The sequence below is a fragment of the Topomyia yanbarensis genome, chromosome 2 (genome assembly GCF_030247195.1).
Source record: "Topomyia yanbarensis strain Yona2022 chromosome 2, ASM3024719v1, whole genome shotgun sequence".
In the NCBI taxonomy this organism is placed as follows: Eukaryota; Metazoa; Arthropoda; class Insecta; order Diptera; family Culicidae; genus Topomyia; species Topomyia yanbarensis.
Window position 1 is genome coordinate 193395291 of NC_080671.1, and position 27599 is coordinate 193422889.

At 38.2% G+C, this 27599-nt stretch overlaps 1 protein-coding gene across 3 annotated transcripts; it reads right to left on the bottom strand.

The window, feature by feature from the left end:
• Positions 1-873: 873 nt before the first annotated feature.
• Positions 874-26980, bottom strand: LOC131682535 (importin subunit beta). 3 transcript variants are annotated; one of them, XM_058964078.1, is made up of 6 exons: positions 26603-26979; positions 26477-26537; positions 17812-18053; positions 16719-17747; positions 15332-16656; positions 874-6830 (listed from the first exon to the last, which is right to left on the bottom strand). In XM_058964078.1, the coding sequence occupies exons 2-6, from the start codon at positions 26514-26516 to the stop codon at positions 6764-6766; spliced, it is 2703 nt and encodes a 900-aa protein (XP_058820061.1). In that variant the 5' UTR covers positions 26517-26537; positions 26603-26979; the 3' UTR covers positions 874-6763. The 3 variants fall into 3 exon arrangements, with proteins under 3 accessions (XP_058820061.1, XP_058820063.1, XP_058820062.1); XM_058964080.1 differs by having other exon boundaries at positions 874-6841; positions 26477-26980; XM_058964079.1 differs by lacking the exon at positions 874-6830 and adding an exon at positions 15007-15164 and having other exon boundaries at positions 26477-26980.
• Between the last annotated feature and the right edge of the window lie 619 nt (positions 26981-27599).

Genomic DNA, 27599 nt, shown 5'->3' on the forward strand with positions numbered 1-27599 from the left:
ATATTGTCGGACGTCGCACCCCTCGGAGTAACGTCAGAATAAGTAAACAAGAAATAATCAGCTGATCAGAAACGTCTCATGGATTGCCTAATTCCAGGTTTTCCAGGGTCTTGTGAAAAAAAAATTATAGAACCATAAAGAAAGAAAATTTCATCCAAAACATAATTTCTTTTCTATTTTTCGTGTTTACTATGAATGATTCACATTGCTGTTCTTATATCTTGTAACGACATTTAGGCAAGGGACTGGATGATATGAAACGTCAAGCTGCAAAGTCCTGAAACTTGGTAATCAAGTGTGTAGGTTTATATCACCAAGCTCGCAACTGTTTAACAATTTTACCATTTTCGCTTGCGGCGAGTGATCAAACCGGTTTAACAATCGGTTGGTACTTTCCATTTTGCGGAGGGTCTGCGACGAGGTCGGAAATATGACAGAGAGAACGGTCTGATCTACATTCGCTATTATGTGATAGAATTTCGTTTCGTCTCACGTGACGCCGGCTGAGACGAATTGAGCTTCGGCTTGGGCAAACCACATTGCCGGATCGGTCTTCCAGAAATCTGGTAATTTGACCGCTAGGTAGGCAGCTGTTTGATGGTTTTCCTTCATTGCTCGGTAGACGCTCAGCAGTGCAAACAAGATGACGAATGAGCGAGTCGCTGGCGAAAATATTTCGATTCGGCCTCCCTTTTTTTTCTTGATGAAAACATTAGAGGAGATCACGGTGCTTGTTGTATACGTGATGACGAAATTTTGCTGTGAATGTCAACGTATGCGTGGAAGCTATAAACAAATGGGATTATTAATTTTATTAACTATGTACTACGTTATCTTCCACTCAAGAGGTAAAAAGGTCAATAAAATCAACAGTTCGTTTTCCTCGTTTATTTCCATTTCATACAAAAATTGTTACTTATTTGTCTCTTGATTGAAACAAGTCTCCACCAAACAAAAAAATACCCGCACATCGCATTGAATAGAAAAGAACATCACAATTGGTGTGATACCTTATTATTCTGACTCCTAATCATAATTTTTGCCTCACTTCTCACTTACTGATATACGAAAAAATAAATAAGACAAGATGATGTTTTTGGCAGTCATGTAATTTTTATTCAGTCACCAAGCATCAACTATACAGACAAACTTACTTACAAAGAGACCTACACTCGCTTATCATTTAAACACGCGGCTACCACTAGGAATCGCTCTCCAGTCTCGCAACACAGCCTCTCACATTTACATACTGCTTTTTCATTTTTATGGCTATTGTTTTCTCACAAGATTCTTCGGATTTTTTAATGCAGACATTCAGGAAATAAACAAAGCTTCCTCGTATTTTTCCTATCACAAACTAAACATGCAAGCGATCGTATGAAAAACAGACATACTTTTATCACATTCGCTCTTATCAATAACCGTTAAATATTCATTTTTCCTAGAAACTCACGATTTGTTTTTGTATGGCCAATTCTAAGGGTGTGTCAGTCCGTAATTCAAATGTCCTTCTTACGCATACGCATCTTGCATAACTCCCGAGCAGTTATTTCGCTTATTTATTTGTTGCACACTGTTACAAAAATATTCATTTCGGTATGTATTTGTTGGAATTCTATACAGTCAGTCAAAATTCTCTTTTATTCGGACGCACTATGAAATCAGTTGTTCTGAAACCTCCAAAGTTTCAATCTAGTTTACTTTGCGCGATTAGCCTAATTTTGTTGGTTTTGTTTCATACACATTTCTTCTATTAATTAAAATGTATATTATACGAAGATGATAATTCTGTTTGATATATTGCTAACACAGTTTTCCCCCTTTGGAGGCTTCCTTATCAATGATGAGATGGGGTCGATCGCTACTTATGATAAAAGATACAGCTATTTCGCACTCACACATTGAAACACGATTACACAGTGGTTTCGTAGGGTGAATAAAGTTTCAAAGAAATGAATCATAGGTTTCAAACATCTGAACGAAACATGTAACTATATCGAGCATTTTAGGAGCATACACATACATTCAGTTGGAATTCGTACAACATTCGTTCTTTACAAAGTTGGTATTACGTTAAGGTTCGTTTAAAATCAGTCATTCATTTCTTGAGAAAGCTTTTCCCGCTTTGTTTTGCTGCAATTCATGATTTATTGCATGAATGCATGATTTGTAAATTTCAATTCATTAATTATATTCGGGAATTTTAAAAACTTTTTTTCGATTACGCTTTAAGCCTTTCGATTGGTAATTTCCCCCACTAACGGTTGTATGATTGTGACTGAAAAGCTTTCTCAAATCACAGTTGTTTTCATTTTTATTATTTCATAGTTCAACTTAATTCATTTGCGTCTAGGTATGTCAGTATGTATAGTTCATCGTAATTTCAATTAATTCCTACTTAAATTCTAGTGGATTTTTTAATGTTTCCAGTTCATCGATTATTTCATTGGTTCCGCTAGATTCAGCTAAAATTCTGATTTCTTTATTATTTCTGAGCTTAGTTCAATTTTCTCTGCAGGAAATAAATATCCGCGTCGAGAGCGTATAAACAAGTTTTACTTCCGATTTCTCACATTCATTGTTCGTCTAGCTAAACAGGAGTAACTGAAATTCTAATACCATTTGTTGTTCACCCCTTATAGTATAAATATATGACTTTATGGAACAATCATCACCAAAAGACAGTTCCCTCAAGTACCCTCGCTTAGTTCTTTTTCACAAACACGCTAACTAACTCACATTTTGCACTTTTCATTCGTTATGTTTTGCAAGAAGGAAAAATGTTACATCAAACTTCTTTTATTGTTTTCTGTCTTAAGTTTTCCCACACTTCGCCTATTTTAGATTGAGAGTTCACTGTTTGTAAGTCTTTGTATTTTGTTTTGTATGTAGGTATTTGTTTGTATGTTTGTTTTTTTGTTGCTGTATGTACCTGAGCAATGTTCGCTTGTTTTATTTTTTTGTTTCGTAAATTATTTTTCACTGAATCCCAAAGTCTGTAATTTATCGTCGAAAGTCTCTCTATTTCCTACTTGTGTATTATAGAAAAAATCACGTAAAATTGCTTCGACTGGGAACGATGAATTTGTATGTTTCTTTGTAGTATTTGTATTTGTGTGTTACGTAACCGTTAAGTCTTCCTTTTGTTGTTGGTAAAGCAGCTTATTTTTCAAGCTGATTTTTCGTTCTTGCGGTTTATGTATGTTTTGTAATGCTAAAATTTGTTAAGGATACTCCTTTACATTTGCGTCGATATTTTACATTCGATGGAATGATACAGATTTTTACATTCACCCAGGCATTTGTCTCTTCACAAACACTCCCGAGTTTTTTGTTTTTTACCTTATTACTTCCATTTCTAACGGCATTCATTCTGATTTGTTGTTTAACTGGAACAAAAACAAACTTGAAACAGCCTTCTTTTTGTAGTCGAACAACTGGGTGCAAGTATCATATAGTTTGGCTCTGGATTAACTTTTTGTGTTGCAGGATTTCCATCTTTAATTGGCATAATTCTTCAACGCGCACTAAAAGAAGTAGTCATTCCTATCAAATGAATGCAATTTTAATGTTTCCGTTGTAACGTTAAACGCCAAGCAACAAAAAATACGAATTTGTTTCGTCCAAGCGGCTACCACACCATTACTGAATCTCCTATAATCGCGAGTTAGTCCTATGTTCTATAGGATTACCTATCTACATGGGACTGACCAACGATTATAGGCAATGAAGACGTATCATATTCTTGTTTGTACTTGCTTTCACAGATCAACAATGGAGTGTGAATTTGTCCAAATTAAAAAAAAATGCTATATCCAACTTTGGAAACAGTATTTATCAATGCGTGGCTTGCTTTGGACCATATTGAAAGAGGCTCAGGGTATTCAAAAAATGAGTTTCAGGGGCCGTCACGCAGTTTTAGGGTAAAACATATTTAATGCAACGAAAAAGAATAAAATAGGGTTTTCCGAAAATCTTAAAACATTAAGTATTATTCTGCATGTTTGGAGCCAGATATAAAAGCATTAGAACACCACACGGACACCAACATATTTTGGTTCATAGTTCTATCTAATTGTAGCCGCCAAAAATAACTATTTTGATTTTTTCCAAATGCCTACCGTGACCGCCCTAGACTGAGATTTAATGTCATTAACAACATAACATTCAATTGTATATTCGTTTGTAGTCCATTTTTTACCTGTCGAATGAAGTCAGTCTAAAGAAAGCATCCTACAAAAACCTAGATTTCAACCTGTTGTAGGTCTCCTAAGAGAGTGAACAAAATCATTCAAAAAGCAATCAAATATGCAAAAACTTAATTGCTATCACATACCGATGATTTTTTTCTTAAAACAACAAGAGATGCTATAGTCTGACAAAAAAAATCTATAATTATGAGGCGATAAATATAAGGATCACGCGAGGCCAACGCCATTGAGGCACTTTTAGTATGATTGTATTTTGGAACAAATACTTAGAACATAATCAGATAACTGAATATAATTAAGTTTAAACTAAGAACTGCCGTAATAAAATATTAAGCCATTAAACATGCTTCATTGCCATGTTTTCATTTGATAAGATCTCGTTTGCACATCACACTCATACACATTCTCAAAAAAGGTCACTCTTCATTCTAGCTACAGTTGAATTATGGTGAAATAAGGTTTTTAGCTTCATACACATACATACTGCGTTTCACGCGACGATCGACAGAAATAAACAACATAACAATTGAAATAATCACATTTTTACGCTTTCAGGCACACGCAGCACATTCCAGTATCTTTAGTATCGTCTATTGGTATGGATTCTTCTTACTGTTCAGTCAAATTTCAGTCGGTCTGGTCGGTACGTCAATTTATAACAATTACAGGTTTCTGCTGTTTCAATGATTTAAAGATAACTTCAAAGTTTGTGCGTCTTAAATTATACGAAACTATTGATTTCAGGAAATAAACAAACTGTCCCCAATTGACAAAATATCAAATGCAGCTTTTTATCTAAACAAAGCTGCCCAGTAAAAACTTGACCGAATAAATCCATATTGCAAGAATTTTACGCCTAGATTATTTTCTGTGAATTAATTGCCAAAGTTGGCCCAGGCAAATTTCGAACAATACTCATTAAAATAAACGCGAAAACAAACGATTTCATACCCAGCATTCCCTGTATCACACGCCACCGCACCATTCTTCATTCCTTCTCGATTCTTTCGTCTTAACTAATGAGGATACATAAATTTGTCGCTTCTGTTTTCATCCTACCGCAACAAGCGATCGAAAAAAAGAGACAGCAAATCCGGAATCGCACATCCTATTTTCCGTACTAACGTCATCCTACTTTCGTGTAATTGCATGACTTTACCTTGTTTTTTTCATTTTTTTTTTTTGTTTTTTTCCTCTAATCCTAAAAGATTTTATATTGTTGAACCATAAACTACATCTTAAGCTTCTTTGTTTCCTTCTTGTAATGTGATCATATGTATATTAAACGCTTGTTTTCCTTTTTTTCCTCTTGCCTTTATCTTTATTTGTAGAACAATTGCTAATCTCCTCGATATTGGGCCTAGAAAAGAAGGATCCAGGTCAACGAAATATTTCTTTCCTCTAAAATATTACAGCAAATTTTAGCTTTTTTTGCGCAAATGTAAACAGCCAGAACACTGGCACACCTTAAAAATATATATTAGATCAAATTTCTAAAAAACTCGAAAGTTTTGTCCCCGAACCAACCGCTAGAAATTAGTCCACTTCGCCTCACAGAGACTTAAAAAAGGAAAGATTTAAACGCGAGCTGGCCAATTGTTATTCTGTAATATTTATCGAATCAGAAGTATTTCGTTCCCCTTTCATTTGCCGGTGGATATTTTATATTCCTTAGCAATTTTAACTGTAGTTAAATATGTTTCCCGCTAAACCTAGTTATTCCTATGGGTATCTGTGTGGGATTGAATTTAATGCAGCTTAAGTTTTTGACATACTTTTAGATTAAACGAGAGAAAAACGAGTGCCACGGTGAAAAAATGTACAACGTACGAATAACAATTTTATTTGTCAACAAATTTACAATCGGAAAAACGATGTCCAACATTTCACATCCTATGCTGGCCACCCTTCGAATTTCACTATGGCACACGTTTCATCTATTAGATCGAAAGATTTCACTTGTAAAGAAGACTTTATGTGTGTGCCTATGACTATGTGTTTGTATATGTGTGTATGTGAGTCTCGTAGACCCTGCTGGCTACGTTTGGATAATAATTGGTTTGATTTAGTTGGCTTACAGTGTAATCATCTACGTTTTCTATTACTAGAACTACTACACACTGTTATTTAGCTGTACACACAGTTCCGGCTTTGGAGACAAATTATATTTATCTGGAGCGACCAGCGACAACAGGTGGAATCATGCGGAATCACAATTCGTCTCCTCTCCCAATGCTCACCCCGTCGATTATTCGATTCTCAAGCTCCGCTTCGATAGACAGTTCAGCATAATAGAAGAGAGATGGTAAGGGACTTACTTGTCGTAGAGCGAAGGCGCTGTAATTGAGGCCGCTAGATCAGCATCATAGTTTAAAAAGTGAGAATGAACTCAAATTTGCAGCGACATATCGAAGCAGAGATGTTCGCTGTAACTGAAATTACAATTGAACAGTTCATCCTGGTTAGTAAAACTAGCAGCATTTTGGGGAATAGACGAAGCATTCGATGATGACGGAGAGCAACAGGAGATACCGAACGGCTCGATAGTGGAATTACATTGCTGGAACTGTGCTGGTGGTGCCATTGGCTGCTGTGTAGTTGAGCGTGTTGCCATTAATGCTGGATTAAATCTGGAAGTAGTGGAGAATCAATTACGATTGAATAGGGTGGATGAGGGTCCGCATGCGTGATGTGGTCTGAAAATTATTCAATTCTTTCTGTATTTAGAACTAAAATAGGTAATGATGGATGATTTTTATGGCATTCCCTACAGACATTGGGTAATTAGACGTAGAACAAAAATAAACTGGTAAGCTTTTTTAATATTCAAAACACAAAGCAGAAAAATTTATTTGGATTTATGTTGCCTTAACAGTATGAAAAACACCAAAGCAGCTCCGGTAAGTACCAACGCCTTATGTAGATAATGACGCGACTGCCAGAAGGTTAAACAATTAATAAGTTAAAAAACAAACAATTTCAACGGTTAAACCGAAACGAGCAAACTACAAAATCTGCTTGGAATCGTGTTCGCTCGATAGGTAATGTTACACAATATAACATTGTCTTAAACACATTCTTTTAAACATGAGCTAAACTAAAGCAATAAATATTAATTTTATATATCGTTCAGGTTACTAAGCAGGCAATTTAGCTTCAAGAAAAATGTAGAAATATTTTTGACATTCTGGAGTTTTTCTATGATCCTAGTTCCAACACCAACCGGCAACTTAGTCTTTTGAGAACATACTAATTTACTAAATGCGTGCTCCTGTATCTGGGTTCTTTCAGACAGAAATCTGCTGGTCGGTCTATTATTTCCTATTGGCTACCTTTTGCGAAATTGCTCTTGTTTTGAAATATTCTGTAAATCATGGACATTGATAAAACATTCTCATGGAATCCCTTATATGTAACTTCATTCTTTTTCGCTAATAGCATATACACCAACGTAACGAAAGGACGACCAATTTCTTCGCAAACACCTACGTGGTAAAGAGCTGCGCCAATTGACATGGAACTGGTTCTCCGTCCAAAGGCTTAGTCTAACGTTTATCGATGTGATTCATCGTTATGTCGCCAACCTTGAATAATGCTGCGTTGTGCGTGTTTACTTTACTGATTGTTGACTGAACCTACAATCATTTGGCATACAAAATTATATAATGGTTTGTGTGCCATTTGGCATAAGACCATTAGCATAAATGTAGACAGCCCGGGGCTATTAAGACCGTGGGGGTAATTCGTAACCCATAGATTTCTCAGAAAATTGTAAGACTTTCTGCCTGTCGTACATATTTGTGAAACCGCTATTTTAAAAACAATTATTTTGACAGATGGTTCTAATTCTTTGATTTTTTTAGAAAGGAGACACGTGTTTTATTTTTTGCCATCCTAAAAATACAAATCATTATAATGGTAAATCGTTATTAAATTAATAAATAAAAATTAAAAAAATAGCAGGTATGTGATTTGGAAAGCTTGAAAATCCTATTTTATTGCTATTCGGACCCCCTATTCCATCAACCACCGTTCAGCGTACAGTGATTTGAAACGCGAAAAACGTGATCGTTTCCAATAGCTACGAAATGGTTAGTTATTGCGAAATACTATCTTTGAAAGAATTTATGACAATGAGACGCCCTATCTTTTTAAGTCGAAATTTTGATGATTAATCCTCCTATAAGTGAGATTCAAAATTTGTTTCTCGTATAATTAGAAATAGCGAGTTGGTGTATTCTGCAAAGTTGTAGTAAATTCTTCTACAAGAAACTTTACTGAAGGTGGTAATAGTATATATTTAATAATCTTTGAGATATAGAGCATTAATAGAGAAAATACCGCAAAAATATTTTGTTTTTAGTTTTTGACACTAGGTCAAACATTACAGGAGATAGATTTCGGGCCCGGATTACAAAACCGTGCTGGCGGGAAAATGCTGAACAAATTACTTGAAATTAATTTTTTGTGCTGCATAGGTCGTATTATGAGTCTCATTTTTGCGATCTTGATTCATCTCCTTATTATGCAAAATCTGGTAAATGCTAATGCCGTGCTCTAGAATGGTGTAAATTCTTAACGATCAATTTAGAACGCCTGGAAATGCGGCCATCTTCGAAATTGAAAAGGCAGTGTTTTCAACAACGTTGGAAACATTTTTATGATAATCACTAGTACTCTAAAATGCCCTGAATGCGTTGATTGATTGTCATAAAGATTAGGTGAAAGGTATCGAAAAAATATAAACATTTCCTAAAATTTAGTTATGTTAGTCTGGAATCTTTGAAATTTTACAGATTGTGAATGTATTTGTCTGAGATGCAGCCTTCTTACAAATATGCATTCTTCTTTGACATTTTTTGGAGAATGTTATTTTAATCTATATGAAGCTATTCTAAATTTTTTTTACAGTACCAGTGCATTGAAAACGCCTTCAGTTATTTTAAATTTCATTTCATATTAAAAATTTCTATGTGAATTGGCCTTCTTTGGAAAGAGAGCAAATCAATGGAAATAATTTTAGAATTTCATTGATTCAAATACAATAAATACAATGAAATGGATTTGCCTTCTTTAACCCTTTCATGCCCAACTTTTTTCTAGTGCACGTAGGATTTCAAAACTATTTTTCCTTGAAAACGGTGGGGTCACGAAACATGAAAAGCCTTTTTTCATATAGATTGGTGCTTCCCTCACAGTGCTAGAAGCTGCTCAATTTTTACCTTTCAATGCTCAATGCAATTCTCCTAGAATATTTACAATAGTCCACTTACGTGGGAAACGTAGCCAAAGACACTCTAATTTGATAAGTTTTATCAGTTTTCAATAATATTAAACAATAACGAAGATATATGAAAAAATCATTTTTCGTTGTCAACGTAAACTGGCCCTGGCAGCACTGCTCCATTGGAATCCAACAAACAAATCGCAATAACTTCAGTTCTAGAGCTGATCCTGGTAATTGTTAGTACTAAAATGAAAGGCAATAGTCAGGTTTATTAGCCTTACTTGGTTTTGTGAACAAATCTTGCCTCAATCAAAAGTTATAGCTGTTTAAAAACGTTGTTGTCCACAAACAACATGGGCATGAATGGGTTAAAATTTTCGTAGCATATTTTTGAAATGTTATTAATTTTAAATTAAATTACGATCTTCTTTGATATCGCCTTCTTTTTAGCATAAGCTGTTTTCTGGACCTTCGATTGACTGATAGATTTCGAATAAAATTACTTATGCATGCGAATTAGTTTTTTTATAATCATTAACATGATCAGCGAGCAAAGACAAGCTGTGAAGGGAACCAAACAAATATTTGGAAAACAACATAGTTCTAAATACAAATGTTCTCAAAATACTTCAAATTTTGATAGTTATTGTTATTTATCAGTGTGCAATCGGACTGTCTCAACAAACTGTTTCCACAACCTATGTGCATTAACTGTACACCTACCGTCTCACCGTTGCACTTGTCAGTATGTGCAGTGCAACACCTATGACCGCGCACCCGGCTACCCGTGAGCGTTTTGACGGCTCAGAGGCTGTCCTCCCATGTTGCTCAGGGAGACAATGCTCCTATACACAATACACATCCATGCATATAGGCTTATATTCATACATACATACATACATACATACTATTTGGTACAAGTTTGAAGCGTGTAACGCCGTGTCATCTAGTCTGTGTCATCCTATGTAAAATCATCCTACCATCGCCTTGGGGTCTACGTCATATTGGCGAATTTTGCATTGAATCTGCTTCTGTCTCTTACTAATCTCCTTTTACGTATTCTTTTTTTTGCGGGCTGATAGGATAGTCTAGTCCAAGTTATCCTGCTCCTAGCAACGCGTGCTAAGTCGTCAGTGATGCAATTAAAACTTCGCATTGATTCCGCTTCTGTCCGCTTCCTCCTGATCTTCTCTTGGGTCCCCTAGGTCTAAAGCGGATCACTCAACTATTAAGTAAATCAGAGAGCGCTTTCAACTGTAATGTCCACGAATACTAAATTCCCTCCAGCTATTATACCAGTTATTCTTTCTGTTCTAGTTGCCTAAATGATTGCTTAAATGATTGTTGCATCAGATTGAATTATCCTGTTGTAACACCACTGTGTTTATTTAATATAGTGGATATTGTTAGGTGTGATCCACCTCATCAGACGTCCTCTCGTCCTCGCTCCTAGTTTTCCTAACCTTGTTAAATGCCTCTCCCGTCGGCTATACTATCTGCTTATTCGATTCATCATTCGTCATCATATTGGCATAATGCAGTATAATTGTGAGCCACTTGGGCATCTATTGTGTGGTCCACTGTCAATTCAGAAAAACTCACGCACTAAATGAAACAACGGCAGAACCATTACATTTTCTTTGAATGTAATTTTTTTTTACCTTTTACGTTTACGCTGTACGTCTGTTCTCGATGCTTAAATAGATGTTGCTTCTCAATTTAGCACGAACCGGAGGGAACTTGGCCTTAATCCCACTGCTCTGACATCGATGTTACGTGATACTCGTTATAAAATATTGTTTGTTTGGGGGCCATTCATAAACAATGTCTCGTAAAAAAAGGAAATTATCTAAAATACCTTTCCCCTTAAAGCACAAAGCACAGACAATCCAATGCAAAATAGGATTGACAGGATTTTATTGCGCTTTTAGCGCCTTTTGTCACATCGTCATGTTTGTTATACATACTAAGAATACCAAATCATGTGATGTGATGTTAGATTAGATATGCCGAGTTAGATATCCCGAGCAAAGTCGAACATCAAAATTACAACAAGTAGAAATCATATTTTGATAGTAGCATCAAATTGAAATCTTATTTTACTATCAGTTTTAGATTTTTTAAATATGACATCAAATTTTGATCTCATTTTGCTATACTTGTTTCTTAGAAGAATGTTCTATGTTTATATTTCTTTGTTGAAACATCAAAGTGAATACATATTATGTTATCAAAAAAAAAAAAAAATCAACATCTCAATGAGCTTTCAATTTACTCTCACTGATAGCAGAATTAGTTTTCTGTTTGATGTCATAGGACAGTTTTGCTGCACTCCATTTTGATCATTTAACCGTTAAAACGACCAAAACGACAACAACCTGTGTAATCATTTGCCGAACATCACAACATCAAGTTTAGTTATCAATTTGTTGTCAGACTCTGCTCGGGATGCCACATCACTTGTCTAAAAAATCTCTACAAAGTGGCGCTTTCAGAATTTTGACATTCTGTTTGGTTACTGAGATATAGTAAGAAACGTGATGAGAAATTTTTATTTTTTTTTTTTTGCTTCGACTGACTGTATCTGAGGATTGGTTCAAGTTATCTTGATGTATAAGATGTTTTTATGTGTAAAACTATCTGAGAAACGCAATGGCATAATCATTTCCAAAACAATAATACACGAATTGTTTGAAAATGGGCAGTGTAAGTTTTAAACTGGAAATATAGAATATTTGGCAACAATGTAACCTAAAATAATTGTTTTTTCTAGTTTCCCTAACTCATATCCTTAAAAATGCATCTCAAAGGTTGTTTATAGACCAAATGAAGCCGAAGATATGACTAAAAATTAATAATTGATGCTTTTTCTATATAAAATTTTCCATTCACGATTACAGTTTTGTCATCAAAACACACCTACGACACGTGTGAGTGCGACTTTTCTTTACATTTTCAGTAAATACTCGCAATGTAGTTGACCGATCTTCGTAATATTTTTTTACCGGGCTGATAAGACGAATTAGGAACTGTCTGCCAAGTTAACCGGTCCTCGGGAGGAGAACTAAATTTTGCGCCTGCTTGTCTCGAAGTGTGTAACGTTAAGTCCTCTATTTTGTCTAGTCCAATGTATCAATGTACTCCTAACAACGCATGTTAAATCGTCAGTGATGCAATTAAATGTTGGCATTGATTTAAAATACTTGTTTTATCATTTGAACAAATATTTGCTAGGCCATTACGACCACCATATATCCCATAATTATCACGATCACTTGGATAGCAATTCAGTAACACTTGCGCACTAAACATAATGACCACCTTTCAGTCTACTTTCTACTTCTGCCCAAGTCAGACGTACAATCGAACCAAGTGAACAACAACTAGCAACCTCTGCATTGTCTCGAGAACAAAGGAAACTTTTAATTTATTCTTGCCATCATGAGTAAAGTTGACGAAAAATCTCTGCTCCGACCCAACACAGCGGTCGTTGACTTTAAATTCTATTCAATAAGATTAAGTTTTCGTGAAGTGGAATAACTGCAGAAGGTGAAGATGCAGTTAAAGCTCAAGGAGGTTATGTATCTACAGTATCATCATCTTCGCAATGTAGTGCTCATAACATTCAACACGTTAGCACAAGCCGAACGTTTCGTTTTGCAGAACAATTTGAAGCACGTGGCTGAAAGTGATAAAGTTGGAATTAAGATTCCCGTGTATATAGAAAAAGACTATGTAGATGTAAAATTACATGACCTATCACCACGTACCCCTCCTGATCTAATCGCAAAATGCATGTCGCAATACGGAGAAGTAGAATCCGTTACACGTGATACGTGGAGAAATTTCTTCCCGGGTATACCTAACGGGAAATTATGTTGCTTCTCAGTTTTGCACGACCCAGGAGAACTTGGCCTTGATCCCACTGCTCTGCCCTTTATGATACGCGATATTCGTTATGAAATATTGTTTGTTTGGGTTCCATTCATAAACAATGTCTCGCAGAGAAAAAATCTAGGAATTGTTGTTGGTTTTATTAACCCCGTTCCACTAGTGCGTCTCAAATTTTTAGTTTTTCTCGGTAATTCATGGCTTTTCCCCAACTTTCAATACGCGACATCATTTATGAACGGCCCTTGGTAATATCTTTAGAGCAAACAATTCAATGAAAAATAGGATTGACAGGATTTTTGTGCGTTTTTAGAACCTCGTTTCACATCTTTATGTTTGTTATACATATTAAGAATATCAAATCATGTAATGTGATGGCCGGAAGAAGCAACCCCCTCCCCCTCCTTCTTCCTCTCAACCGATCTTCGTAATATTGGAGAGATTCATACAGAGTAGAAGAAAGCATCAATTGTCTTCTTTGAATTGTTTACACCATTTATAAATTTCAAGATATTCAATCTCAAATTTTTAAAATCGTTTTTCTGGAAATGTGCTAAATGGCGCTTGTCATAAGGTAGCACACCAGACGATATGTCATGTGACTGCTTGGGTACGGTGTCTAACTAGTGCTAATTTGGGTACTAGTTAAAAACACCGTCTCACTATGCCCCAACTTAGTGCTAGTCACTGACGAGATGAATTCGAAACACACAAATCCAACTTAGTTTTATTACTAATCGATAGTCAATGTTTTGGTCATACATTTCAAGAGATCATACACATCATTAAGATTCACTAGAGAGTTCTACAAGGGGCGAGCATAGCGTAATTGGTAAATCGATTGTCCTGTACTCAGCTCACCTGGGTGCAATCCCCAACCCTGCACATAAGTTAGATATTTTTCTAAAGAGATTTCTCTAAAACGAAAAAGAGGCGAATGACCCTAAGGATAGAACCATTATAAAAAAAATTAAGTTCTACGAAAATTAAAAATGAACTATTTTCTTCAATCAGATTGCCATTTTTTACGAAGTTCAATCAGTAAATACTGCTAAATAATTCTAGTCGTGAATCGGAGCACCTGTCTTCTAAAACCAAGCCTCTGTACAACCAGACCAAGACGATGTATACATCGTTTCCCAATAATCGATTTAAAGCATAGTTGATGCCTGACAAAAATCGTGCCAGGTAATATGATGAGCTACAAAATTATACAAACACGATAAAATACACAAGAAACACTTAGTTACATGTATTATAATAGTAGAAAGTATTGGATTAAAAATTGTCAACCACACACACCTGAGTTAAGGAACAATTCATAAACTAAGTCACGCAATTTATGAAAAACAAATTGACATGTGGGCGAGTGGAGGTAAACTAGGTTACGTAACATGTTTTTACTAAATAATAATTTACTAAATTTGGTACGTACTAGGACGGGTGAGAAAAAATTGAGTTTGAGAGAGGTCGAGAGAGGTGTGAGGGTGGGGGTCAATTTTGCGTGACAGTTTATGAAGTCCCTAAAGTTTTTAGCAATGATTATTGAAAAATAGCATTTAAACAATAATGTTTACTCAACAACAAAACAAAAGCAGATATTAGCGAATGGAAATAAACGGTTGCTATTACCTTCGACCAATACTCCCAGAAAGGAACTAGCATTGCACGACAGATATTCTAGTTTATAATCATTGTTTTAGCTACATCTCCTAGTAGAACACCATCAGCAGCACCATCACTTCACAAACATTTGTTTCGTTCAATCATTTTCCAATCACGCGGTACAATTTGATAAATGTCTTTGGTCCTAACTAACATTTCATTTATGTCGCCTAATACCAAAAATGCATAATAAATGAAAGAAAGAAACAGGAAAAGAGAAAAATAGGGTTTACACAAGTTTCAAAATAAAGCAAAATCTATTGGAAAGAATCGAAAGAAAATTTCATCCCACAAAGCGACAGCTAACCACTTATCCGATCTCATTACACACACTTACCAACTCGCATCGTTCGCCGGTTGTTTCAGTTTTTTTATTTCCTTCAGAGCCCAATTGGCCAGCGTTTTGGTACGGGTGGTGCGCGAATTCTTCCCATCGTTCAGTAGCTGCTGGATTTGAGTATCTTCCACTAGTGGCAACAAATCAGGCCCAAAGGCAGAGCACATATCTCCGAGCAAACCGGACGCGATGGCAATGTTTCCATCCGACAGCTCCGTGTCCTTCGCTATTGAGATAATGTAGTTTACGATGAAGACCACATGCGGCTGCAGAAGGTTGACATCGTCATTTGGGCTTTTATCGACACCCTTCAGTCCCTGCACGATTCCAGTGTAGGCTTCAAGGACGCTTTCACGCAGCTCGTTAAGATAATCAATCATGTCGTAATCGGTCGGATCAACCTGTACTTGTGTCGCATGTGTCAACATTTGCAGCACAATGGTTAAATATTTCTTGAAGTCGGCGCCAATGCTCAAGGCCATATCACCAAACACAGATAGGATTTGTGGTTTGACGCTCCGATGGATCGAAGGGTTACTGAGGTTCTCCAGTAGTAGGGTCATGATTTCGTCACAGTACGGGAGGATTTTGTTTTTCAAACCTCGACAAATGTCCCCGGCAAGACCAACTGCAGTGCAGCAAACCTGGTACTCTTGGTGGTTCTTTAAGCCCATGTACAGATACTCTCTGAAGGCATCCATGTATTTGATGAATTGTTCTCCAAGTAGATCAACCAGTGTTGATACTGCCATCAGTGCATCTTCCTGAACACCACCAACTTTGCCGGAACTTGAGCTGAACATGGTCAATAGAGCCGTCATAATGGCATCAGATATCTGAGGAGCGTCTTTCGCGTCAACCTTGCGCAAAACTGATTGAAGCGTGGCGCAAAGAAGTGACTGTAAATCGTTGAACTGATGGCGATCGTTATGAGTGGAAATGTGTGATTCCATCTGCAGGACTTGGTTAAGCCGTTCTAAAATTACCATTGTCGTTTTCTGTACCGAAACATAACAATCTTGCGGTGAGTTCTTGATCATTTCCATCAAAGCTTCGTAAGCGGAAGAACGTAAGTTTGCCTGAGCTCCATCCGGGCGATCTGTCGTTTCCAACAGGCTGTTGATAATGAAATCGAAATAATGCGACAGACAGTAAGTCTGTGGGGGATCTTCATCGACATTTGCAGCGTCGTATGCTGCTTCTGACAGACCGGTAAAGGCCCAACAAACGTTCGTAGCAACACGTGGTTCTGCCTTCAACCCGTTAAGCAGAGCTTTAAGCAAAGGTTCCAAATACTGTTCATTGATGGCAGCTTCGGGAATGACCTGTTATAACAAAGATTAGTGGTTAGAATAAGAATTTTGAAACATTCAATACAAAACTATACCTCACAAATTCGTCCAAAAGTCCACGCACAAGTATCCCTTACAATTACACTTTGGTCGTACATCAGCTCAATTAAAGTGGGCATAGCTTGTTCCACAAGCGGTTTAAGCGTGTTAACCTCCAAACCACTCAGAATTGAGCCAAACACCATCAACGCGGCATCCCGGAAACGCCAGTTCGTTGACTTTATGTTGTTGTTAACAAAGGGAAGGACATGCGGAACAATCTCATCTTCACAGCAAGTGGCCAAAAGCATCAGACACACTCCAGCAGACTTCGACGGGTTCCAATCATCTTCGTCATCGAACTCTTCTTGTCGTGTCAATTTCTCCATCAATACTGGAGCTAGGTATTGGAGCGCCCCTCGGGCGTAGTGCCGTGACACACGATTTGGAGGCCGTCCTGCTTCCATTGCTTCCTGTGCTTCGATCGCCAGATCGATTTCCTCATCGCTAACATTGGACCAGAACTCTATGCCTTGTAGAGCTATCTGTTCATTGTCGCTTTTCATTGCTTCAAGTGTGATGGGAAACAAAGCCTGAGCCATGTATGCTTCCATATGTTGGTAATAAAGTGTAAGAATTTTCACCAGGCATTGAAGAGCGGCCACACAGATTTGGGTATCGGTACTTTGAGTCGCTTCACACACAACTTCCATGATATAGTTTCTCTCTGCCGCTTCTTCAAAGTTAGCTTTAGTGAACTCAAGGGAGTTTAGCAGAGCATTAGTAGCCGCTAATCGGACATGATTGGAAGGTTCTGATTTACGCATTCCATGAATTATGGCCGTTAAAATCTGATTCGATTGGTGTTCAAGAATTTCCGAATTGATGTCTTGACAAATATAACCAATGGCTTCCAGAGTGGCTTCCCGTTCCATTTCAGTAGATTTGTCGTTAACCACATTATCCACCAACTTCTGCATCAAATTCGGCCACTGACCAACTGGGAGCTCAGCAACGGCAACGTAGGCAACACATTGTGCCGCTGACGAAGGTCGCGTGCTTTCGGTACCCAGAGAAGCGACGATCTGCAAAACAAGCAAAAAACATTCGTCCTTTTCCACTTTGAATATACAATCCAATGCAACTTACATTCTTTTTCACGTATTCTCGCATATCTTCCGGAAATGATAACCATCGCTCCTGGGATTGATACTTAACGCCGACATCTTTGCTGGTAAGTTGATTCTTTAATTGCAAACCGGCGGCCATTCGAGCCACCGGCGAATTCCCAGGAAACACCAGCACCTCGGACAACGCTCGAAGGAAGTTGGGCAGATTGGATGCTGCCGCCTGCTCAAGGAAATTCTTTGCCGCAAGCAGCTCATCCTTATCTGTAAATTTAAGTATTAGTTGTAATGTTAGGTTAAAAAATCAGCGACATTCGATATGAAATGCTGTATGTTGATGCCCAAGTGTTTTCAGTCTCTTATTTTGTGTACTCTTACTTATTTTTAATTTTTCCGTCTATGGCTTAAATTCCTAGTTTTAAATTCTTCGTAACTAATTTGCCGTATCCCTAATGGGGGCACTGGTTTAGCTAGTAAAAAATCGACTTTTACGTCATTCGCTTAGGGGCCATCCATATACCACGTGGACAATTTAGGAATGGGTAGCAGTCACGAGAAAGTACAAGCGTGGAGGAATTAGGGGTATGGAGAATGTCAACGTGGACTTCGCATTTCATTATTAATATTGTTTATTAAGGCTTTAACCTCGATGGGTCATTCGCCCAAACAGTATTTTGCATTTATAATTTGTATAGTAATTGGCAGAATTCCCATGAACATGTACAATTTTGTACATGCATTCAACTTCAAACATGCTTCGTCTCCATGTACAAGTTCGCCTCGAACATAGAACTCTAGCGAACGATGTACAAACTCTAGTTCAAACATACGTGTACGTACACCGGGTGCGTACACGAGAACGATTCGCACATGGCAAAGAGTCAGCGCTAATGATAAGAGTGAGAAAGAGAAAACTGGTGCCACGAACCGATGTGTACGCACAGGGGGGTTCAGTTGTGCAGGCGAACATGTGCACGTGTTTAGGTACGAAATAGCTTGTTTGAGTTCGTACACAAAATGTGGGTTTAATATGAGCACAGAACCAGAGCGATCATTATGTGCGATGTGCATATGGGAAGACTGGTAATTGGTGTAAGCGTTGGATTACATTCAAATTTTTTCAAGATTTTGGAATTTATAATAGCATAGTGTGGCATTTATGTAAATTGAAAACGTCGATGACAACTATCATTCCACTATTTTTGGATTTGAAGCTTGTTAAAATTACGAGCCAACCCAATAATCTGTCAATCTATCGTTATCAACTTTGTGTTATTATGATGAATCTTTAAAACGTAAATCTAATATTTGTATTTAAAAATTTATGTTCAACTGACAAGTCTCAATGAACTAGTAGATCATAACGTTGTGCAGAAGTAAGACATTTTTATGGAAATTTCTCAAAGAGATGCTATGATATTCTGTAGTTAAAGTTTGAACGATTTGCATTAAGTCGATATCTCTAACGCATTGTAAAATTTTCTCCTAGAAGTGAAAACCCATTTTATTTCAGAAAGCACTAAAAACAAAATTTTGGAAAGTCCACATGGAAATCGTGGGGTGGGGGGTAGGGGTACAGGAATTGTCCACACTTGTCCACGGAGGGGGAGGAGGGAGTCATAAATGCAGATTTTTTTTGTCCGCGTGGTATATGAAGGGCCCGTTAATTGTTAATTATCCGCAGGAAAATCTAACAAAGTAATGAGAAAAACAAAATACGCTAGATATTGTAGGCATGTCGAGATATGCATTTACTGTTGAATTGATGTGAATACTTTTCTTTTGTAAGGACAACATTGACAGTTGCAAGATGGGACTATTTCTATGGATGTTGAAACAACGGGAACGAGATCGAAGCACTAGAATTCAAATAACAGACATTTGCAGCGAGCTGGTTTTTTCCACGAATGAAGTTAACACAAAATTTTAAACGCAATTATCTCGGAATTTTTTTTTAAAGTACCGTTGCGGTGAGCGTGATAACTCAAAAATTATTCATCCGATCTTCATAAAAAAATTTAAATTGTTTGTATGTACATTCTCGTGTACTTGAACGGTTCCTTTTTCATCAAAAAAAGATTCGATTCTTCGCAATTAAAAATTTGGAAAACCAAAAAATTTAGTTTTTTGGTCAACGTGTTTTTTGCAAGAAAAAATTTTCGATTGGGAAAACGTTCCGTATACACCACAATACATTTTTCTTCAATAATCTTTTTAGTTTTTGAATTTCAGTTGAGCGGTTCGACTTGGAGAGCGTTCACCGCAAACCTCTGTCAAAAAATACGCCTCGGGGGATGGACCATAACTCCGACAACCTTGAATATTCTTTTTAATTCAACTTGTTTTTTCTATCTTCGATAGTTCTACCAACGAACTGTACTTCGCTTTTTCAAATAAAATTTGCATTAAACGCTTCAAAAAATCACGAACTTAGCTCACTTTTTCGCCACAACTTTGTATATAACCCCTTAAATGTGGCTTATGCCGCTTCCGTTCATGTCGCATTCCCCTACGTAATTGCCACATAAACAAATAACCGAGAACTGTCAAACAAAATTCAGCCGATTCATTTGTTGCTAAAAAAATTCCCCCTGCGGTTGAGTATACCGCGGGAAAACGAGATGACGTCCCGTATAAATACAGCGCAAATTCGTTAGTTGGGGCATGCCCCAACTAAAAGACACTCTTATGTCAAAACTGAAAGTCAAAAACTGATTGACGTTTGAATGTCATTGATTTCAAGGGGCCCATTGGTTGATTTCTTTGGCGATCTAGGAAAAAGCATACTTTGAAATTCAATGGAATTTTATTTTTTGAATTCATATTCCGGAATGTTTTTAGTGGAATAAATGTGTTAAATATTTTGCTTCTTCCATTCAGCATCAATTAGTTTGTGTCGCAGACAGGTTAGTTTACTAACTTTTGAAGGTCATATCTGATGTCAATCACATGATCCAATGATTTTAGCTAGTGGCAACGTAGTATGTTTGTGATTTATTGGCTTTTTTCAGACGGTGTATTCATTTCCTGTTTTATGTGAAGGAATTTTTCAAAAAATAATTGATGGCAAAAAGAACACTAATGACATACTTTGTCACAAAAAACAACTTTAAACTTTAAATCGTATCCCTTGGGTAATTTTTGTCAGCTGTCAGTTGCCCCAATTAACGGATACGATTCGCTAGTTGGGGCGCAGTCGTGACCCAACTAACGAATTTGCGCTGTACCATAGACTTTTCAGCGGCTCATATACGTACACGTCACATGACACAAATAATACATCACTAGCTGGTGGAAAACAATAAACAATTCCAGAAAAGTTTTGCACTATTTCCAAACTATTCATATTCTACGCACATTCAGACGATTTGCACCAGTACTGCCTCTTCAAGTACGTCTCAAACTAGTCCAAGCGGTAGTAATGCCCGTATTCACTTACTGTGACGTAGTGTACTATCCTGGCCTTTCGGCAGAGCATAAAGAAAGACTGCACAGATGCTTTAAATCGTCGATTAGATTTGTCTTTAAAATGACAAGATTCGAAACAACAGCCAACGTGCGAAACGCGATTTTCGGCCATGATCTTCCCGACAACTACCGTCACCGAATATGCTGTTTTTTTCGCCAGGCGTGGGACGATAAACTTCCACAATACATCATGCAACATCTCCAGCGAGGGCTGATGGAACGTACAAGAACGTTCCTGATTCCGCAACACTCATCCAGCAGAAAAAAGAGCCTACTGATATACGGAGTTCCGCTGTGGAACAGGCTACCCACCGATATCAAAATCAAGCCAACACTGTCCTCCTTCAAACTAGCACTTAAATCAAACTAGCACAAAACTAAGACAGTATGTACTATTGTTGTTAAATTAATCTTCCTATGTATAACTTCTATTTAAAATAATTCCTTGACCTGATTTATAGTAATAAACTGACAGGCTATCGTACGATTAATAATAAACAATAAACAATAATACTCACCATATTGCGAATACTACTGATATAATCCATCATTATCAATCAACTAATAAATTACCGTACTAATTTTAGTTACCGTTTGCAATAGCTTCCATGTTTCCCATATTGAAGAATTCAACATTGTACTTTTGTGCCAGAGGTTAATACTGCTCTGGTGTAGAGGTGTGCGCCGATGCATTTTTAATCGGCGGCGGCGTAAGCAAGATATTTGGCCGGCGGCGGCGACGGCGGCGTTGTCGGCGTCACGCCGTTGGACCCTAACGGCGGCGGCGCGCCGGCGTGTGTCGGCGTGGCGAAAATTGACGCCAATGTACCTGAAAAAATCCTGCAGTACAATTCCTTTCCCAAATTGTCGGTTTCTCTTGTAACAGACTTCGCAGCACATACAAACAGACGTTACAACTTGAAGAAAATTCTAAAAAAAATCATCGCCCACGCTGTACTACCGACATCTGTTGAAAACATTGCACAAAATGTAATTCTTGCAACCAGATCTATTTTTTTTATTTTTCTGACAGGAATTGTGTCAGATGGAAGTGAACTTCCCCATGGGGTCTGCCCACCCAGCTCGATATGTTAGGTATCAGCCGGTGGGTCCACCTACCTTTCGAGGAGTTATCCCACTCACACTGCCATCTGACGACCGAGATCACCCTGGTGCGCTCGCGGGCTCCTCTATTTCCACGTAGTTCGAAGCACTCCCCATCTTCCCGGATGACCAGCCCGACTGGCATCATGCTCGCTATCACGCAGGATGCATCGTGTGATACCGTGCGGTAAGCAGATATCACTCTGAGGCACATCACGCGGTAGGTGCTCTCCAGTTTCTATAGGTAACTGGTTACCCTCAGTGCTCTTGATCATGAAGGGCCGCCGTACCTGCGGATAGATACGGCAACGCCTGCCAGTAACCTACGTCTACTGGCGCACACCTTTGAGCTGTTGGATATCATCCTCGATAGTGCCGCAACAGTAGTCGACGCTTTCTTGCATGTATAGTCGACGTGGCTGCCGAAGGTCAGCTTATCGTCTATAATGACTCGGAGAGAATTCAGACTCCGCTGTGAGGTGATCACGACTTCTCCAGCATGGATGTTGTGCCGACTTGCGGTTGTTGACGATAACTACCTCCGTCTTATGCTGAGCGAGCTCCAGGGTTCTTGCGCTCATCCATTCCTCCACCGTCTTGATCGCGTGTTCTGCAGTTAGTTCTACCTCAGGGATTGACTCCCCGTAGACCTCCAAGGTGACGTCTTTGGCAAAGCCGACGATCTTGACCCCAGGAGGGAATTTCAGTCTCAGAACAGTATAACAGTACGCGGTTCTGGAAGTAGCTTTCCAGGATCCGGTACAGACCCACCGGTAGGTTAAGCCGGTGTAGCGAGAGCGCGATGGTATCCGTTCTTGCGCTGTTGAATGCGTTTTTCACGTCAAGTGTCACTAACGCACAGTATCGAATGCCTCCCCTTTTTCGTTGGATCGCTTTCTCGGCAGTCTTTATCACTGAGTTGATAGAGTCCACCGTGGACTTACCCTCCCGAAAGCCAAACTGGTTGCTTGACAGGCCGTCCGTACCTTCTGAGTACGGGGTTAGCCTGTTGAGGATGATCCTCTCAAGCAATTTGCCAGTCTTGTCGATCAGACAGATTGGTCTGTACGCCGATGGGTCGCCTGGCGGCTTCCCGGGCTTCGGCAACAGCACCAATTTCTGCCTTTTCCATCTATCGCGGAAGCGGTATTCGTCAAGGCATCTCAGCATAGCTAGCCTGAACATGTTCAGGTTCGCTATGATCGCTGCCTTGAGAGCGCTGTTTGGAACTCCATCCGGCCCTGGAACTTTGTTCATTGCTAGGGAATGAGCCACTGCGCGTAGTTCTTCATTCGTCACCGGAGCCACCATTTCGGCCGCGCTCGCACTGTCTCCTGGTGCAGGTGGCCAGGGGCTTGTGGCTCGAGACGGGAAGAGTGCTTTGACAATCGTCACCAACCGGTTCGGAGACCGTTCTGGGGGTGAAGAGCCCCCTTTGGTCTTGGCCATCACGATTCTGTAGGCGTCACCCCACGGATTCGCATTGGCACTCTCACACAGGTTGAAGAAACACGCTCTCTTGCTGCTTTTAATGGCCTTGTTAAGGGCCTCTTACCCTCTGCATCGCCACATCAGTACACCAGCATCGCGAAAAGTCAAGATCACTGCCCAACTATTCTTCGAGAAAAAAAAATCAAAATAGGCCACTAGTCAATCAATGATAAATAAACCTCGTATTGAAAATATTTTTTGTGTTTTCACAAAACTAGTTCACGCAAAAAAGATGGCATTATACTCAAATGTTTAGTCGGTGGTTGTGTCTGAGTATGTTTAATATGTTTATGATAACTTGTTTTAACTTTATTGACTAAAAAAGTCAAGAATTAAACGATGTGCAACGATTTTCGTAAATTCTCTTCGTGTTATCGTAATATTTTAGTCTTGAGCTTACCGTCGGATTTTTTACACAGAGTCAAGTGTCTTATAGTCTTCTTAATTATTTCACGGACATGAATTGTGGCAATGTAATGTATTTTTGTTCCTCAGTGCAGTTTCAATTGATTTCAAACATTACACTGAATCTTAGCAAAAGAATAACAGGGTTACAGATCCTAGTAGTTTCCTTGTATCTAATGCTCGCGCCTATGAGACTGGTTGCTAGCAATTGTGCACAATAGCTCACATAGAAATTTCAAAACCAAAGAGCAGAGCGAATAATCCATGAATAATAGTCTGAGTTCCTTATAATTGTTTGCAAAGCAAGAGTGGATCCATGAATTAGATTCCGAATGTCGTGTAATGATTTTCGAGAAAATATCAAGAATTTGTTAATTTTGTGATCTAATTCACAACCACTAATACCAAATAAAGATCAATATGTGATAAATCATGAATCAGTTAATGTCGTATATTTGGACCATAGACAATGTTCCTAGATTTGTAGATAAAATTATGAGTCAATGATTTTCGAGTTCGCGAATTGTCGGCGTGAGAAAAATGCGTCGGCGGCGCGCCGCCGGTTTACCGTTCGGCGTCGGCGTTTGTTAAAATTTACCGGCGGCGGCGGCGTGGCGCGGCGGCGCACAGGTCTACTCTGGTGGTCTTTGTTATTCGTATATTTCTTTAAGTACGATTCAGACGATACATCAGCTTCCGTCAACGTCAACGGAACGTCACCGTTCCGTCAGGATAAGTTACATGCAGTTAAATGGAGGCATTCACACACAACATCAACGGCACGGAACGTTTTGACGTACGGCATATGTGAACGGGCGCAAGAGAAAAGTATTAAACTTATCCTGACGGAACGGTGACGTTCCGTTGACGTTGACGGAAGCTGATGTATCGTCTGAATCGTACTTTACCCTGCTCCAAAAACCTGTAGATTAACATGATCAAAAACCTCGCATTATAATGTAACGGCGATAGCTCAATTGGATAAAGTGGCAGTCCATTTGTGTCAACGAAGTTTTATTTAGAAACTAACTTGTAACAAAATCAAACTTCCTGAACTTCCTCAATCGATGCGCATGTCACCATAAACTGTATGGTTTTTGAATGGTATGTCACCATAAACTGTATGGTTTTGAATGTATATAGAAAAAAGCATATTCTGGTATGGAAATCGTTCTTAACAATTGTGTAATCGAGTATGGAAAAGCGATAATGCTTATGTTCGATATCATTCCAGACAATGGTTATTCTATCGTTGAACGAATCATATTGAAAATGGTTTTTGAACGTCTGATAAAATGGTTCGCATACGCATCCTTTGACGCATTCTCTTTAGAATGCTTGAGATTCTTATATCAGTTTCCTTACAGAATAACTTCAACATTGCGAACAGCATAATTCTGAATTCAAAAATACTCGAGTAAAGGATTGGAAAGTCAATGGAAATTGCCTTCGAAGCGTTATCTTGGTTTTTGCGCCCTAATCACGTTCAACACATTATGTAGAGTTAGCCTGTTTTGCATATAGGACGTTTTCAATAGGTATGCTCGAAATGAGTTTGCCCATCACCTTTATGTATTATTTTGCGCTTTATGACGTTGACGTCGAAATCATACTGAAATAAAATCGGCATTACACAAATAGCTCACAGAATCTTTTCAGCCGCCCCCTGTCACTTTCAATCGCTCACTATCACATGTACATTTTGCGTTTACACCGTTTACACTCAACAGCGTTGCCACATGTTCAAATTATTCGTTATTTTACACATTAAATTGAAATTTTCATTGATGAATTTAAAATCAAAACGCGGTATAGACTAACATAAACTGCAGATTTCAAACACACGCGATTGAAAATTAATGAAAGTAATATTAATCAATATTATATAAATCCGTTTCAAAACGACCGCGTTCTAAAAATATCAAAATTCTGTTTCTTTAAATACAGATTTTCCGTCGTTGTTTTGCCTTGGAATATTTTTCGCGAAAAAATCCAAATTTAAACGTGGCAACCCTGCTTATACCTCCACGGTTCGAAAGACGTAATTTCAAGGAATTTTGTAGGAAACTATTCAGCATAAGGGTACTTCAATATACTGAAATCACTCCTGCTCTTCAGGATGCGATGTGTATACATGAAACATACCCCAAGGTAAAAATATAAATCAATTTTCTCCAGCAGCACACAGTCTGCATCCAAAAATCCCCCACATTACTCACCTGGTGATATAGTTTTCTCGAGTACTTGCACGATTTGCATAGTTCTTACGATTTCCGCAGACTTCAAAGAATAAAAGAATATTATGTTATTCGTTTGCAAAACCTAGTCCACAAGACCACACGCACAGCGCGATGAACTATTCCGCTTCGGTTTTTTATCGCTACTCCGCTGTCTTTCTTTCCAGACAAATCCACAAGAAGCACACTCGTGTGGAAAAAAGGATTTCCACCTGGGATTTCCTTCCTTTTGGCGCTGCGAAAACAATCCACGATCACGAGAAAACGTCACTCCTAACCTACTTGATATTTTCCGCCACTTTTATTTCGTGAATATGTGACACACGGACAGATTTTCGAACAAAAATTATCCACTCACTTTATTGGAACTTGGCAAAATCGAGTTTTTTCTTCTGTATGGCCGGCTCCTCTCTCTAAAGTAGCTGCTGCTGGCTGCTAATGCGAAGCAATGTGCCAAAAAAGAGTGTTCTCGATCTCGACCTCTCACGTAAACGAATGCCCGCCGTTAACAAGAAATTATGCGCAAATGTGAACTCTTTCTGCAACTGTCAAAATTTGAACGCGATCCAAGATGAAGAGAAAAAAGGTGGGTACTTTTGGCATTTTCGAGTGCACGGTTAAAACAAAGTACCCATTAATTGGTACGAGAAGTACCCAGTTTTCCGTCCAATTCTAGCCTCAAAAAATGTTAACGTTATGCCTATTGATTTTACACATAGATTTTTGCAATTAACGGAGGCATATAGATACTATTTGCTGGTACATAGACCCAATGTGTGCATTTATAAGAAATATTAATCTTACATTCACATTTCATAACATAAAACCCCATTCTATAACAATATGTACATATAACTTATGTGTTTGCATACATATGGCGATTTCGCTTGAACCTGAAACTGAGTCAGGTTCTAACCCCAACCGCTGTCAGTTCATACGTTTTGACAGCAGTTGGGGTTAGGAACTGACTCAGTTTCGCCTCAAACAAAAACCACAATAGTTTATACAGTTGACACATAGAAGGTATGTGTGCGCGTGATAATAATAGCATTTCTTCTTCATATGAATTTTAAGCTGTTTGAAGCAAATAGAATTAACGTTTGGA

Bases quoted from the DNA above. Each gene is read 5' to 3' on its own strand.
- LOC131682535 (XM_058964078.1), bottom strand. From the start codon at position 26,516: ATGCAAATCGTGCAAGTACTCGAGAAAACTATATCACCAG. The intron at 18,054-26,476 runs GTGAGTAATGTG...TTAAATTTACAG, and splicing joins CGAGAAAACTATATCACCAG to ATAAGGATGAGCTGCTTGCG. The intron at 6,831-15,331 runs GTAAGTGTGTGT...GATTTAATCCAG, and splicing joins CCGGCGAACGATGCGAGTTG to CATTAATGGCAACACGCTCA.